Source organism: Rutilus rutilus (genome assembly GCF_951802725.1).
Source record: "Rutilus rutilus genome assembly, chromosome: 5".
Lineage (NCBI taxonomy): Eukaryota > Metazoa > Chordata > Actinopteri > Cypriniformes > Leuciscidae > Rutilus > Rutilus rutilus.
The window spans coordinates 5,969,720-5,987,609 of NC_140213.1; the positions used below are offsets into that span (position 1 = coordinate 5,969,720).

The 17,890-nt window shown below is 37.0% G+C and overlaps 1 protein-coding gene across 5 annotated transcripts; it reads right to left on the minus strand.

Moving 5' to 3' along the window:
• Positions 1–641: 641 nt before the first annotated feature.
• Positions 642–17,515, minus strand: fam118b (family with sequence similarity 118 member B). 5 transcript variants are annotated; one of them, XM_084409575.1, is made up of 11 exons: positions 17,252–17,515; positions 16,444–16,721; positions 15,096–15,162; positions 14,843–14,941; positions 13,595–13,684; positions 12,239–12,491; positions 6,059–6,286; positions 2,728–2,856; positions 1,532–1,841; positions 1,385–1,450; positions 642–1,087 (listed from the first exon to the last, which is right to left on the minus strand). In XM_084409575.1, the coding sequence occupies exons 5-11, from the start codon at positions 13,675–13,677 to the stop codon at positions 1,074–1,076; spliced, it is 1,083 nt and encodes a 360-aa protein (XP_084265701.1). In that variant the 5' UTR covers positions 13,678–13,684; positions 14,843–14,941; positions 15,096–15,162; positions 16,444–16,721; positions 17,252–17,515; the 3' UTR covers positions 642–1,073. The 5 variants fall into 5 exon arrangements, with proteins under 5 accessions (XP_084265701.1, XP_084265698.1, XP_084265697.1 ...); XM_084409572.1 differs by lacking the exon at positions 15,096–15,162 and having other exon boundaries at positions 14,843–15,030; positions 17,252–17,286; XM_084409571.1 differs by lacking the exons at positions 14,843–14,941; positions 15,096–15,162 and having other exon boundaries at positions 17,252–17,340.
• Positions 17,516–17,890: the final 375 nt, after the last annotated feature.

Here is a 17,890-nt window from a genome sequence, read left to right on the forward strand (position 1 = left end):
ATTTTTTTTAAATGAAAAATACAGTAAAAACAGTAATATTGTGAAATTCGGAACTTTTCTTTTAAAATGTAATTTATTCTGTGATGCAAAGCTGGATTTTCAGCATCATTATTCCAGTCTTTACATGATCCTTCAGAAATTGTTATAATACACTACATTAATAATGGTTATTATTATCATCAACGTTAAAAACAGTGCTGCTTATTTTTATGAAAAACATGAAACTTTTTTCAGAATTCTTTGACGAATACAAAGTTCAAAAGAACAGCATTTCTTTGAATTTAAATCTTTTGTAACATAATAAATGTGTTTACTGTCACTTTTGATCAATTTAATGAATCCTTGCTTAATTAAAGGATCGTGTGGCACTGAAGACTGGAGTAATGATGCTGAAAATTCAGCTTTGATCACAGGAATAAATTACATTTTAAAATATATTACAATAGAAAATTCTTTTAAATTGTAATATTTCATAGTATTACTATATATTGTATTTTGCAAAACAAATAAAATAAAAATAAAAGCCTTTGTGACTTAAAAAAAAACCAACAACAACATAATTATTCCAAACTTTTGACCAGTAGTGTGTACTATATAGTGTGTGTAAGCGTGATATGTTTTTTTTTTAATGTTTTTTATTTCCCTTTTAATTTTGGGATGAAAAATGCCCATGGACATTTATTTTGTGAGGTTCAGTCACTAATTAAATATTGCTGGTGCATTTGATGATGTGAACAATGGGAATTGAGAAACCACTATAATTGACCGCTCGTGTTTAAGATCAGACTGGCCCTGAACATCATTCTTGGTCCACACTTCAAATACCACATAAAAAAAAAAAGCCACAAATTCCTCCTTCACTCACATGAAGAGTTTCATGAAACATTTTCTGAGTTGCAGGAGTTCACAGTTTGCCTGGTGGTGTTTTTACAGACGCCTGTCCCGTGTGAAGCGAACCGGTACTGACGGCGCTCGGTTTAAGTATGAGAAAGGAGTCTGTTGTGCGTGGAGATCTGGTCATACCAGACCTGTGCGGCGGAGCTGTGGATATGTTCTCAAGACTGCCACTTGTGTCACGAGTGGTAGTCTGGACAGAGAGACAGGAAGAAGATCTCATTACAACAGAAGCATCAGCTGATTTCATCACAGGAAGCCACAGCGCACATGGGCTCAAGTGCAGAAGAGGACAGTGGAAAGGTGTAGTGAGTTTAAAACAACAACAGAAGCCCTTGTGCTGCGTTCAGGTCTATGATTCTTTTGTTCTAGAAGCAAGCATTTAAGGAAAGGAGGGAAAAGGAGGGAAAAAGGCGTCGCCATGCTCCAGTCAAATGGCCAAATTGCCTTTAGCATGCAAGCCAGGCAACAACACGAAAGCTGTCCTAACCTTGCAGGAGGTTTTTCTGGGTCGTAAAGCCATTTTGACTTTCTTCGCCTTGTGAGACGGGAGATCCTGAACGAACCAAGCAAATGAAAAGGTGAAAAACCTCAAATATTGTATGTAATGTGTCTTAAAAGTGAAGCCCGAGCTTACCCCAACCGTTGGTCACTACGTCCCGGTCCACATCGCGGTTGCAGATCTCATTGGCCAGCCGCTCGAAGTACTCCGGCAGGTCGGCGTATTCGTTGCCGTACGAGATGACCTTGATGCCTTTGTCCAGCATGTTATCTCGAAGCTTTTTGAATTCGCCCACGTCCTCTCGCCGCACCAGCATGAAATGCTCAAGGTCAGACTTGTGTTTGACCGCCTCGAGAAACAGTGCCTGGAAGGTGGTGTCGTCCACTGTCCTCCCGCAGCCCAGGAACACAAAAGACTTGGTTTCGTAGAGTTTCTGGATCTCTCTCTGCAAAAACAATATTAGAACTGACGTTATTGAGTGACATTCTAAGGAGAAATCACCGAGAAATAACAGACAAAAAAAAGTTCATGATGATTTCATTTGGTTTTGAAAAAACGTTTATGGCATTTTCAATAAAAGTTTATTTCCAAAAAACATTAAACATCTTTCAAGGTAAAAAGTATTTATGTATATCATGAATTATTAATTCATAAATTATTGCAATTCATTTTTTTTTTTTATTATGTAAGTTAATCTCAGCACATGACTCATGAAGTTTTTCAAATAATAAGCAAATGTTACTACATTTTGTTTGAAATACTTAAATTTTAAAAATGCTGAATTACTTACGTTTTTTTTACTTTACATTTTTTATTTTTTAGGGGAGCACAATTTAAGTAAAATATTGTGATTATGTATCAATATGGCTATTTAATAATAATAATAAATACAAATATAAAAATTACTAAAAAACGAAAGAATTTTTACTATTGTAATAATTATCTTTAAAATAAAAATACAGGATTTAAGAAAAAATATATATTTTCATTAGAACTGTAAAATTACAATGCTAATATTTATGGTTGTCTTAAGTTCTGCATTTTCAAATGTTAAAGCCAGCATGAAATCAATTTTTATTATTATTATTATAAATTATTTATCTGTGAACATAATGTTTTTTTATTTAATATTTAATGTGCCCTCATAATCTTCAATCAAAATAACTTCCTTCCCACTCAAGGACTGGACAGAGAACAACAAAAACTGCTACAAAAGGGAGTATCTCTTCGGGCCAGAATGCTTTGGTTCACTGTGTTCTCCACCCCAGTGAATTATCAACTTCCAGTGGTTCAGCTTTATTTTCTCCTGAGAGCAGAAAACATTTACTCACCATGACTTCTGTGTTCCTCAGAACATTCTGGTAGCCCGCAGGATGCAGTACAATACCACTGGGGTTGGTGTAAACACCGTGAATATGGAGTACACTTAGTCTTCTCTTCTCCTGAGCCCACTCCAGAACCTGCACACACATGCACACCGCAGCATTTCATACTCCACTGATCCCAATCCGGTTCCCACTGGGTCCAGCTGCTTTTAATGACTGTGGGTTCTAATCAAGAGGCGTCTGATGGAAAAGGTGCATAAACACCCAGCCTAAAGGCCACACTATGGAAAACCACACACGGCCTGATTAATAAAGACAGAGAACTGAACATGCAGTCACTTGTGTTTCAGAGGGCCCTTCAGGTGAGCTGCTGTAGAGCCTACATGCACTAATGCACTACATGACGCTTGGCCCGGGGACCATAAGGCTGATTTTATGGCTAATAGCTGAAGCTTTCACTGCTTTGTGCTGAAGGAAATTTATGGCCAAAAGCAAACAGAGATGAACCCAGTGCCCTGGACATCTGAAGAACATAATTTCACAAATTGATTTCATTATTTTTAGTGATCTGATGATAAGTATTATTCTACAAGTCTTCATGGTCTCTTCTTCAGATGTTTTTTTGTATCTGCCAGTGACTGATTTATCTCCGAGGGGAATTCCACTCAGCAACATAACAATGCAATTCATAGACTAAATAATTGCGCCCTATATGATGTCACATTGCCGATGGACTTTGAGATCCCAATGACCTGCCACCTGATTTGGTAGCGCTGAGGGGGGGGATTGTTAATCATAAAGGCAATTTACTAATAAATGTACTATCGTTGCATTAATAAGGGTCGTTACTAATAATACTACATGTTTATTTCTTGGAAATGCACATTGACAGTAAAGCATTGAGCTTGAGTTGAGATGCAGATAAAATTAACTTTTAACAACAACCTAAGATTTATAGGGAACATTTTTTATTTTCTATTATATTCTACTCTTAATGTACCATTGTTCTTCGATGGTCTCATACTGAACTGACAGACAGCTTCATTGATTATAAAAGGAGTGCTCTTTACTTACTTTCTGTGTAATTCTTTGCAATTTAAAGTCATTTTTTCATGAGACTGTGACTTTTCCTACTTCATACTTAAGTACAAAGAGTGTCAAACTTTGATAATTTATTTCTTAATGATTTGATATTTTATAATAGGGATCAATTTAAAAGCAAAACGTGATAAATCAATAAAAAAAAAAACTTTATTAGGGAGTCGAAATGGCTAATAAGCCAATAAGTGCTACTGGCACTTCTTTTTTATAAAAATAAAATAAAAGTGTTTGTTTGCCACGTGTTCGTTTTCCTACATCTTGAAACTTTTAGTTTTACAAATGGGGACAATCTATTATTGATGAACAAATAATGTTTTTGGTAATCACATTAAAAATAACATTTAAACTGGATACTATTTAGAGCTTTGAATGAAGTGCTGGAAAAAGTGTGAAGCACAATAAAGTCCTTGAAAAGTGCTTGAATTTCTGTCTCAAAAGGTTGTACGAACCCTGAAATGAATAATGTAAAAGCATTCGCCTATTCCTGCCACGATACCATGGTTACAGTTAGCGTTACTACATTAAATCCATGGTGAGAGTTGGTGATTTGTAGACTGAAAAGCCTGGTTTGTGCTTTTTGATCTGATATCTGTGTGGTTTATAAGAGAATTCTGCGCTGAATTTGAATGCCTCTCACTAGATCTTGATGCGATTTTATTAATACTGCAGTGAATTCCAATGTTTTCTCACCGGATCTTTCAGCACTGTGTAGACACTATGGCTGTAATCAACCAAAGAAAATCTTGGTCGACAGAAGGCCTGAAATTTTCGACTAAAAATTATGTAAAAAAAACAAAAACTTTCAATTAATTAGCTGCGCACTGCGCAGTACTTGGTAGCCTTGTCCGCCTAAATGCATTATAAATAAACATAAAAAACTAGTAGGCTATTTGCAGTATATTAAATCGTTTTTGACCAAATCATTTTGCACTGAAATCAGTCTGACACACGAGTCTGTCGGCTCTGACAGCGTTGCATCACGTGCACCTGCGCAATATCATAGCCTATGATTTCCGAAAATAGTACTATGTTGTCAACTAGTGATATCATCACAAGAACTTTTGAGGAATATGCAACATAATTTAGACAATTGTTTTTGTCATATGTATTATAACAACTGACAGACACTATCATTTCAGCCGCTCTGTGCAGCTCGCACAGGCCGCTGAACATAGGAGCTCAACTTCGCGGCTGAGACACGAATAGACTATTAACTTTTAAAAAAATACTGCCGATGTCTTTGTTGACATGGTAGAAGAGGACTGACTGACTATGAATTAAACGCTCTCACAATTAAATAAATAATATTCAGCAAACCTTCTAGTAGCCTACTTTCTTCAATCTGTCGCTCTTCTCCGGTGGGTTGGGCTAATCCAAAAGAAGTGAAAACAAGGGGGGTATTCTGAAGACAGACTGATACCTGTGAAACAGCGGTGCTCTGAAAACACCCCCATTAGCAATTAGTGCTTTCCACCTGATGAAATGAACGCGGCAAAAAATCGACCAATCAGAATTTTGGTCGAGCCAGAACGTATCGACCAAATAATCAACTAATCGACTGGGAGAATACAGCCCTAGTAGACACGGTGTCGCGTGATCGAGAACGACTCGAAAACCTGTTCTGAGCTCGCACTGGATTGTCGATTATTGTTCTGAACTGATTAACGGTCCGTGCTGTGCAGCTCAAATTAAAAGTGCGGTTTCGTTGCGTTTTCATTTGCCGTTTGATTTTTCTCACATGCAACAGAAATGGCAGCTCTTATCAGTTGGGCAAAGTCGCACCGACAGGAAAAGGGGTTGCAAAATGCGACCATTTGATCTAGTCTGGAGCCCTGATATAGCTACCTATTTTACCTTTTTGTGTTCATATCTGACTTGAGCTCAAGTTTCACATTAAGTGTGAGTAGCCTACTACTTTAAATATAATATCCAGTTTTAATATGCCATTTGAAGCAAAGCATGTTTGTGCAATTTTGTTATTTTAATGCTTGGTGGTGTGCCGTGGGATTTTTTACTTATTAAACTGTTCACTTGGCAAACACTGGTTTAGATTAATCAAGTATCTTCTTTCATTGATGCTACATTTATGCATTGACTGAATCCAAATCAAAAAATATTTAGACCTCCTTTACTATTCAAATTTAAAACATTGTAAGCGCCTAATAGGGCCGTCTGATCTGTAATGCTTATTCAGCTAATTTATACTTTAAAGTTCTTAAGGAAACATAACAGGTACCTTCTTCTCATCTGTGAGATCCAAAGACTCCAGCTTGGTCCCTTGGTGGGCAGCGTAGATCTCTAACAGGTTGTCAAAGTTGGTGGTGAGGACCAGAGCACCGCTCTCCATCAACTGCAGCACAGAGCGGAGGAGATGCTTCCCAACGTTCTCCATCTTACACTCCAGGTCATCAAACACCTCGTAGAGGCAGTCCTTAAAAAAGGTGGAGCGTACATTTCCCGTCCGCTACAGAAAACACAAGAGGTGAAAAAGAAATCTGAGATGTTTGGAAAAACAAAACAACTTCAGGTCTATTTAAATGACTCTTTTTGGAGTGTACGACAACGTTACATAGCCTGCTTTTAGAAGGGAATATAAACATTATCATCTTTGAGGGACACAATACAAGAAACCAAGTACTTAATTAATATATTTAAGCTAAAATTGTAGGCAATTAAATTAGCTTGATTTATACATTATCTGGGGAATCTCAAAAGAAACAGAAGTACTTCAGTCATTACAGTGACTTCCATTTCAGTCAGTAAAGTGTTAATTAGACACTGTACATGATTTGATTTCAAACACTGGAAAGTATGAGAGATTGTGTAGAGAGCGCTGAGAATAGAGTAGTTCTGACAGCAGTGCCCTTGTCCTGGTCATACTCAATCTCATTACACTGAGCTGAATTCATTCTCTGAGCTTGGCCGAGGCACATGGAAAAGCAGAGAGAGAGAGAGGCTGCTATGAATAGCTTGCAGAATCCACTTTCTCAGGAAGAAGGCTAATTATCAGCACCTCCACACCTGCTGTGAACTAATGCCTCTGATCTTAGAGGTGTAGGTGTCTTTTAACTGTTTACACCTGGTATTAAAATCCGTCTCGGTTGTCTGATCACATTTGGTCAGTGCTAAACAGATGTAAACCACGCAAACGAGATTTAAAGGGCCTAAGACTATTTAAATGTACACGTTATGAATTAAAAACGTGCATGTAATGTCTTTTTACTTGCGTGTTCTGTGAAGAGTTGCCTATGACTTCACTTGTTGTGTTGACAAAATGAGACGTTACGCATCAAAGTTTCAGTGGGAAAAAATGAATGAAAATGTTGTAAAAGGAGGGTAGAGACATACACACGGCAGGATGACTGAAAATAAGTGTTGTAAAAGTGTAAATGCCAGTTTATTCTTGTTACACCTTAAAAAAACTAAAAAAACACGTGGCAGCGGTTTAAAGTCTATAGTCAGTGTAGTGCATATTTCATTATTGACAGGAATGAAAATGAGGCTGATGGATAGAAGTAAAGTGTGTTCAGTGGATTGTACCTGTTGTTTAAAAACATACAGATTGTTCATTTGATGAAACATCTTTCCAAAAAACTTTCAGCAGACAAAAAGCTTTGAAAGTTTTTAGAATGACATGTGATCTAGAATACAGCACATGACATTATTAAGACTGTAAATCTATCCCTCACAGCCTTGTTTCATTCATGTAAAATTCAATGTTATCTATTGATTTATTTGTCTGGAGCCCTGATTTAGGTAGTCAGTGAAAAATAACAGCATTGAGCAACAAGCACTGAGAAAGTAGATGAACAATCATATTTGGAAGGTTTTGGACTTTTTTGTGCTTATCAGCACATGCAGTAACTCGATAGCGTCTGAACCATGACTTTCATGCTCAAACATGTTAATGTTTATTTTTGACTGGCATCCTCCGACTTGCAGCGAGCATTACAAAGCATGCCTAACTAAAGAAATATATAACGCAAAAGCTGACTGGATTATTGTCTAGCAGTGGCCTGTTGTTCTTGAGGTGTGAATCCTGGATGTATGTTCAGATTAGCCTAATTTTCTGCGCTGAACTCCAACAGTTCATTTGATTCACTAGGATCTGCTCTGCTCACTTAAGGCTCAAAACTCACAAGTAGGTTAAACCATTAAAAGGCCTGTGGAGATTTGAGACCTTAAAGTTTGGGTAGGCGATGTTTTACATAAACACTTTTTGTTAAACTGGTTGAAACTCTCTTCACACCCTGATCCACATCTTCTGTGGAAGTCTCAGGACCCAAAAAAGTTTTCGTCCAATCATTGCATTCGGTCCCAATGCAATGATAGGATGTCCTACCTACCAGTCAACATACAGTATATTTCCATACATCCGCACACCCTGCTCACGCAGACATCACACGTCATCAGAGTGTTCTGTAAGGCTACGCAGAGTTGTAGACACAGTCACCGGGCGGCGTACAGTTCCTCCTGAACCAAAACACTGAGCTTATGCTACGTTCACACCATGTCATAACCGTAATTATGAGATAGAGCTGCACCGATCGACCGGCCAGGGATCAGAATCGGCTGGTTTTCCGCTTGATCGGCCCGGACCAGTGAACGGTCGGTCAGTCTCACATCGGCACAGGCAAACGACGGCGAAGTGACACACATCTGCCCCCTCTAACTCACTCGTCTCATACGCTCCGGTTAAATAGTGCTTGTATTTTGCCCCTAATTTTAGTCTTTCCCGCAGGTTACACACTCACACCACTGATCTATATATAAGTGGAGCGCACAACCCGGCTCTCAGTCTCAAACAGCTTGTGCTGCGTTTAAACAGTCAAATACACACCAAATTTCAAGTATTCAGTTAAACACAATCAGTTTTGGAACGTAAATAATAGCTGTGAAGACTCGGATTTATACGAATGAGCTCTGCAAGTTGTTTAAGTTCATTATTATTGTAATGTTATGTTCTTTGAGACGAGGTAATTTAACGTAGTCTCTCGTGAGGCTTTGCAGACTTTGCTCTGGCTGTGTGCGTTCATGTGTTTTGGAGGAGGTGTGGCTTTGGAGACGCTCTGAAAGGGAGGGTGGGATCTTATGCTTTCAAAGCTAGCTCGCTATTGCTAGCCTCTCTGAAATTACTTACCCTAGCTTGGAAATATACTGGGATGGTGAAAGACTGTAGGGCTGATGTTTTTCTAGGAGAGTTGTTTTTGTTGATGTGGATTGTTCAGCTACAACCATTCCAAGCGATGAAACACCAACATTGGAATTGAAATTCATCACCTAACTCCCTTTCACAGGCCTAATGCCATCTAAATCCTCTAGCCACATTGGTGGGTTTGGATGCAATTGATATAAGAGCTTGACAGTGAAAAACAGGGATAAATCACTGTGCGCTGTTTTGACAGGTTGACAAAAACAACAACACAGGTGGCACGTGGCTCTACACCTCATTCTAGCCAGAGAGAAAGGAACAGACTAACGATGGACAAATTCAAAGTTGTGCTCTTTCACGCACTTCCTGGCATTGTGCTCATGATCAGAGCTCAACCGTAAGGATTTTTTCTTACCCTGCCAACATTTTCACTAACCCCACCACCACCACCAAAAAAAAAAAAATTAAACATGTTTGTTTCCCTCAGGAAATTTTAAGTGTTTCTTTACAAACTTACTACTAATTTATGGTATAAGCCATAGGATTTTAAGGCTGGTTTAACAATATAGTCAATTTTAATCGATCTTCATTTTGATGAACTCATATTGATTTTTAAATCCCTAGACAGATTTTTCTATCTATGCTGTTTTCTGTTGTGTTATTTGTAGTGCGCCGGCCATTCAATAATCGTAATGAGCATGGTGCTTTGTAACTTTGGATTAGAAAAAAGTCTCAGCTTTCAAATTGTCAATTTTATCAAGAAATTGAAACAAACAAAAAATTGTGCCATTTAATGTGGCGTGACAGATCGCTGTGAACCGTCATCTCTTCCTCTTTACTATTAGTTATTCCTTGTTCATAAAATAAACATGAATAAACATAAGAAGGTATATTGAAAGAAACAGTACAACTTGTTGAAATGTATCATGTCTCATGTAATTACTCAATCAGATTTTCTCCCACGGAAAGACGTCAATAAAATGGCTTGTAAACAATGTCATGTAATGTTACATTTACCTCAGGAAAGCCATTTAATGTTTACAGCTCGTATATTATATAATCAAATGCAGACATTTAAATTAAACTAAGTTTTTATTTGGGTGCTTTATATTTCTAAAAATAAATACCAATTCAATTTGGACTGTTGTTAATTTTAACCTGTAATATTAAAGGGTACTACCTATTATGCAAAATTCACTTTTACATGGTGTTTGAACATAAATGTGTGTTGGTTGTGTGTGTACAAAACCACCCTATAATGGTAAAGATTAGGGGTGGCACTGTTCACAAAACCCACGGTTCGGTTCGTATCACGGTTTTAGGGTCACGGTTTTAGGTTCTGTACGGTTCGTGTTGTTATTTTTTCTTTTAATCTTTAACACTCCAAAAATTTACTTCAGCATATGATATATAGCTTAAATATCTAATTATTTATTTATTTATTTCATAAATGGGGCGTGTTTGCAAAACGCAGCTTCTCATTTCCCATTCCGAAGTAATATAGTGAGCGGTCACCGTGAGGAAACTTTCAGTGGCCCTGGAGGTCCATCCATCTGTAGTGAGAGCTACGTGGGCTGTGTCGGACAGTTCTTTGTCAATTTCTCCTCGTGTCTCGTCATCATAGGCGTAATTTGCGGGTGGGACATGTCCCCACCACTTTTTGCCAGGGTCGATATTGTCCCCACCACTTTTGAAACATCTCGCGGCACGGAAGTACCAATACAAATAAAAACTCCAAAGTATGTTTCGTTCGTTTGTTAAATAAGAAGCAATCTAGCGCTGAAATGTGTTTTTTTTTAATCAAGTGATCAAAGTGCTCGTTGCCGCTGCGATCAGTGGCGCTGATACAGTGTTCTCTTGTGGCTCGCGCACACGCCGTACAGTCTTCACTCGGACGCGCGCTTCAATCCATTGAGGAGACTCTCTATTCGTTACGGTGAAATCACAAAACAAAATTCACACAAATCTGTCCCTGCTTGATATACAACCACTGATAAACAATTGGTTTTGATGAAAAAGAAAAAAATATATATATATACGAGTTAGAACTCAGAACCTATGACACGCTTGGCATAGTTCTGCCACTGGACCATTAAAGTACATACGTGAAATAGTCGATCTATGTATTTATTCACGTGAAAAAACAACATATAGTGGAGTAGATGTCATTAAATGTGTAAGTAAACCCAGTGTACTATTTAAATCGATTGCTGGACATCGTAATGTTATTCTACATACATCTGATTTATGATTTAGCACAGGCACGAGGTGCGTGCGACGCACACACGCTCCGAACCGAGACAAGCGAACCGAACGGTTCGGATGTTTTTTCATGTACCGTGCCACCCCTAGTAAAGATCCAACCACTTCTATTTTTATATTCCCCAATAATCATAAACTGTGTGTGTTAATGTATGTGTGAATGGCCCTGAATGGGAGAAAAAAAAATGTCTAGGGCATTTACATAGAAAATACTGGTAATGCAGAACACTTAAATGCAATAGCGAGTTCTATGGAAAGGCTTCATCCTGTTTCTCCTGTTTCGTTGTTTTATTGCCAGAGTATCCGCAGCACGAGCTGTAAAGGCACAGCCCTCTTCTGTAAAGGGAGGTGGGGAGCAGTGGCTCCTTTACATTTAAAGACACACACACAAAAACAGTGTGTTTTTGCTTCTAACTAAAAAGGGGCATTTTGGGCATAGTATAATACATAATTTGTGGGGTATTTTGATCTGAAACTTTACAGATTCTCAGAGACAATCTGAAGACACTTAAGACATATGAAATCTTGTAAAAAGGGGCAACAGACAGGGTTCTTTATATAGTTTACAGCTTTCGTAGAGAGACTGCTTTCGTTAAGTAATACTAAAACGTACTGTATGGCCAATATAATATATCCAAAAATATTGACAATGGATTTGAATCTGAATCGAATCAAATAAAGAGCTTGTGAATCTAAATCAAATTGATTTGGGAAATCTGTGTCATTAAAATAAGCACTAATAAAATCTCTATTAATTAACACCCCTAGATCTACTCCAGCATATTGTACAGTAGCTCAAAAAAAAAAAAAGTGTATAACACTAGCAACTGCAAGGTTATGGGTTTGATTCCCAGAGAATGCAAAAACTGATCAAGTGAATGAAACATGAGTTGCTTTAGCCAAATGCATGCATGTAAGTGTACTATCAACACTTCAAACTTAAAAACTTAAGATTAACTCTTTATTTAACATGTATAAGAAAAACCTATGAAATTTTCTTACCGGTGAAAGTTTCTGAATAAGGTCATGAGCAACGTGCACCAGGTTCTTGTCCTCTTGCAGACTTTTCTGGAAGCGGCGGCTCTCTTCCTCCTCTAGCAGATCAAAGTCATTGGCAGCATCTAGCAGCGCCTGGATCAGACCTTTCCAGGAGCGCAGCGCGGGCACCTGAGGAGCTACAGCTGAACTCACCCCCGTGCCGATCACCAGCACCAGCTCAGGGGCACGTTTGGTCTTCAGGCTGGGCAACAGCTTCCTATAGTCAGCAGAGATGGAGGAAATGTAGTCAGGTCAGAGGAGACATGCATATGGATGAAACTACACTGCAGAGCTGTATACAAATGCACAGCTTAAACTGACTTCCGACTTTTTTTAAACAGTCAGTAAAAAGAGGTCTATCAAACTCATGAGACATTTTGTAATGTTTGTGGACTATTGTACGTTCAGCTGTCACTCAGAAGGGACTATTTAATTTGGGTTTTTCTTGTGGGTTTGTTGTTACTGATAAACTTATATAAACCATAAAATAAAGAAAAAAACATTTGTTAAATCATTTTTACTTGCGTAATAAGAGTTGAAAGTTTGAGCTTGATGAGTACAGTTAATTCATGTAAAAATGAAAATTAAATAATTGGAGAAAATCATGCATTGATAGGGTTGCACTCAATGTACAGTATGAGTCAACTGTTGTATAATTTTAATCTGCATAGTGATACAGTCAAGATCTCTGAAGTGCGGGGGGGATACATATTTTTGATATTTAAGAGCGAACTAGATACTAGTTTATCTCCTCACAGTCACAACAACATCTTTCAAAATCTGTCTCATGCAATACTCTAGTGAACGGGATTTCACCAAGTAAAACATGTTCTTGGATCAACATCCTTGTTGATCCTGGAACAACATTCCAATCAACCAATCAGATTTGAGGGATAGGTTTACAGTTAATCTCAAGTTTAGGCTTACAACAAGGGTTAGGGGCTTCTACATCATTCTTTTTCACATATAATTTCCTTATGATATTAGGGATAACTTATGGGTAGGGATACTGGGATACTACCCTACTGCTGATTAGCTACAAGTGTGTTGTGCTGCTTGGTCCAATTCACTTTCAACAGTGTTTCTCAGAAATCGCTCACAGCACCTTTAACTAATGAAAACTTATTAAGTGTTACCGGATATAAAAATAATAATAAAAAAACGCCTGGGTGATATCATCCTTACCAGGAAGTTCTTTGTAAAAACATGTTTGTCAGAACAGATGAACAAACAGGGGCTGATTGCAATGAATGAATAATATTTGGCACGCCTTAGGAATGTGCTGGCAGCAAAGCAATACATGAACATCTGTTTTCATACCTAGCCTTCTTAGCCACTGTGTCGCCATCCTCAGAGTCGGGGGAAGGACGCTTCTCTGTCTTCACTGTAACAACAGAGGCCATTCGACTCCTACAAAAAAATGTGTTGATCCAAGATAGGTAGATAGATAGATAGATAGATAGATAGATAGATAGATAGATAGATAGATAGATAGATAGATAGATAGATAGATAGACCAACATCAAGTGTTCAATTAGGTTAACAGAGCTTAACAGAGCTTAATTGTTTTAATTGTCCTTGACATTGAAAAAGATTTATTCTCTTCTAGCTAGACGAGAGGAACCAATGTCAGAGTATTTACACGCTCATGATGTGAGGAACAAGACTGAAGATGCTGCAGTTCTTTGTTGTGCTCACTTCACTCAGGGGCCAGCAGCTGATGGTCAGTCAACACACAGCTCTGTTCTTTCTGTTTTCTCTTTGCTTTTCTTTCATATTCATGTCAGGCAGATTCGACTGCACATGAAAAGCCTAGAAAATCAATCATAACCTACAACAGCAAACTCTGGCCAAAAACCCAAGACAGCCTCTATGAGCTAGCAAGCTAACGTTAACAGGCTAGCTACATGTGTGATTTATTTCAGCGCGTAAAAATCGAATTATTAAGTTATAATAACTGATCTTTTTATTACATATTTGACACCAGGACGTTTAAAAAAGGGAGACGTTTAACGTTAAGTGTCTTCAACTAAACGTTCAGTCACCTGTTGCTTTTGTTCCATATGTGATACACAGTACAGATTTAGCATGCAGGCTAAGATTACACACTTTTCTATATATGGGTATTATTTAATATTCAAACTATTTAAGAAAGTACATCCATTAAGTTGAGGAAAGACAAGATAACTGAAAAGGAAAGATTTACCAATCCGACACACAAGTAACGTTAACGTTTAAGACCAAAATAAAAATAAAAACCTAACAACATAAGTAACGTTAGCATACTGAAACAAAGAGCATGTCATAAAATGTTGCAAACACTACTTACCGAGGTGAACAGAGAAAAGCAGGATACGAGTACTTAATCTTAAATTTTCTCGACGCGTTTACTGATGATAAAACAAAACACTAAGGACAAACTATCTTATCTATCTATCGAACAAACGTTAAGTGGCTTTCTATATAGATCTCAACGCCAGTAGGGTATCAGTGCCAGTCAGCCTTCAGAGACAAAAACACTAAAGGCCTCAAAAAAACAAAATTCAGGTCAGCCTTCAAGCGAAGTACCTGTCAGAGTCTCTTCCTCTGCGGATCCTCGCGTTCACATTCACAAGCTGAGCTTTACATGTGATGCGCGTGCCCCCGAGCGCGTGCGTGTGTCTGCGCCTGGGATGCGAGTGAAGGTTTAATCCTGTCACACACGTCATCACTCACACAGGCAGGCAGCGTCTCCAAAACAGGGTTATTATAGTTAACTAAAACCATAAAACATTTTTATTTATTTTTTTACTTTCGTAACATGAAATAAAATAAACTTTACCTTAAATATAAACTTATTTTATTTCAGCTACTTGCCAAGGCAACATTTCTCATTTCCATTTAGTTACCTAAAACAGAAATAAATAAAAAATATAGAATTATTTTTTCAAAAACGAATAAGAATGACAAAACGCACAACAAAATTACTAAAACTTTAACTAAAATTTAAATGAAAACAGAATTTTTTTTAATAATTATAACTAATTAAAAACATACTATATAATAGTATCTCAGTGATACTAAAATAACTGTGCTCCAAACCTAGTCTATTAAATTAGCAGTTTTCAAAAAGCTAATTACTCTTTTTGGGGGGCATTTTAGACACATTAAATGTTCAGATTTCACATTTTTGGACAGACTCTCGGAATGAATAACGACATTTTTCTTAATCGTAAGTCTGCATCTAAATAATTTTCATCAGATATGATATTAGTTCTACCTATGGGATATGCAAAATAGTGTATTGCATGTCAGAAACAGCATTCAAGTCATTTAAAAAAAATATGGTCACACTATATTTTAATGCAGTTGTTACAGTGTAATTACACAAAAGTATTATTAACAACGTACATACTGGGTTAAGGATTACAGTAAAGTTTATGTAAAATATGTAAGAACACTGTAAAATTAGTGTTACCATATCAACTGTTACTCACATCAACTATGTGAGCCGTTAATGTCAATTGCGTGTGTGTGTGTGTATTCTCACTATTAACTAGCTGCTTATTAGCACACATATGACTTGAATATTGGCTGTTTTATTAGTACTTATAAAGCACATGCTCTTGAGATGCCATTTTGCTGGAGCTGTCAAGGTAGCCTACTATGCCAGCGACGTCACGGACCGTTGAAGCTCAAGATGGCTGCGCCCTAGTAACAAAACAACAAACTAACATCACTGTTTCCCCCCTTGTAACGACTTAAGCATTTTTAAGTCTCCTACCACAAATAACAATGATAACACATGTGTTATATCACCTTTACTTCCTATTTCGTTTCAGTTCCCCCTTAATGCCTTATTCTGCATGACCATATTCTATATCCCTTAATCCTACTCTATACCTAAACTTAACAACTACCTTACTTACTATTAATAAGCAGTCATTAGAAGTTTATTGAGGCAAAAGTCATAGTTAATAGTTAGTTAATAGCGAGAATTGGACCCTAAACTAAAGTGTGACCATATATACGTATACATATATATATATATATATACATATATAAAAAATACACACACAAACACAGTTGACAGTAATGGGTCACATAGTTGATGTGAGTAACATTGTTGATCAGACACATTATTGACTACATGAAAAAATTCTTAAAAGGACATAAACGTAGCTTTCTACCTTGACTCTTCAGGTGTCTGGTCAAATTCAGGGCTGTCTGCTGAAGTAATTATGTTTTCTAGCATTTGCTTTTTTTGTCTTCTTCTCTGTTGGGCTTTTCTCCATTTGTCTCTTTTGCTTTGTTTCTCGCTCTCACTCAACTCTGCGATTGGTTTCACATTTCCTAGTCTTATCAGTCTGTACCATGCCTCTCTCTGCTTTTCTAAATATTGGGCCCTTCTTGAGGGATCAGCATCCCGCCGAGCCCGGTATCTTCGCTGTTTCTCTGCTGCCGACATCTGTCAAAACCATGGAAATTATGGATTGTTACATAGTAATGGATCATGTATAATGTGAAGACATTAGCATTGATAATATTAATACGAAATGTTTCTTGAGCACCAAATCAATTAGAATGATTTATTATGTGACACTGAAGACTTGAGTTATGATTCAAAAAATGTATCACAGAAATACAAAAAAATATATATACTAAATTATTTCAAAAACATTAAAAAAAAAAAGTTTACTGACCCCAAAATTTTGAACAGTATATTGTTAGTTATACTGTTTTGAACTATGACAAGTACAGTTATATATAAACTATAACTTAAAAATAGGGTTAACTATAAATATATATAGTGAATCATGTCTATGACTAACATGAGCAACATTGATGTTTCTTAGTAACATAGTTGACGGGTAACATAGTTGACATTCTTGTCTTATTTGGTCACCCACACATTGTTTTTTATTATTATTATATTTTGCACTCTCATTAAATGCACTATTATCAGAGAAATGTTGAAGAAAATCAGAGTCCACTCACCGGTGTGTTTTTAAAATGTCAGCCAATGCAATCATGTGATGCAGGTCACATGGTTTTGGGACAAACTATTGCTCAGTTCCACGGGGGTGATCTATTAGTAATTTGACAACAGCAAAGTGACATATTTAATAATTTTAATGATAGAAATATTATTCCTATTGGATACTTATTTATTGGGTACAACTGAATTACTATAAAATAATGCAGATATTAATCATTCGCATTGTGCATTTTGAATCCCAACCGGTTTGAAAATGCAACATATTACATAGGAACATCATGGTAATTTCCTGTTAAATTAAACATTGGATCCTGAAAGTGCCTGATGTTCTGCTCTATTGGTGAAAATCTGATATGGTTACAAAATTATTATAATTATAAAAGGTCACAATATTTATAATATAATATAATCAATTCTAGCATTTGCAAACATGCAGCTCAATGGCAGATGGCTGTAAAGTTTTTAAGTTGCTCTTTTTATAGCAGTTCAGTCTCAGTGAAAGTAGGATATGTTCCCATTCAAATGCTGCCTACCATAATAAAGTTAATGGGTTAATGGCAAGGCTTGCTCTATTTTGGACAGGTCATGATGTGCCTGTGGTTAATGAAGCGTCAAGTTTTTTTATAGCCTCTTGCGTA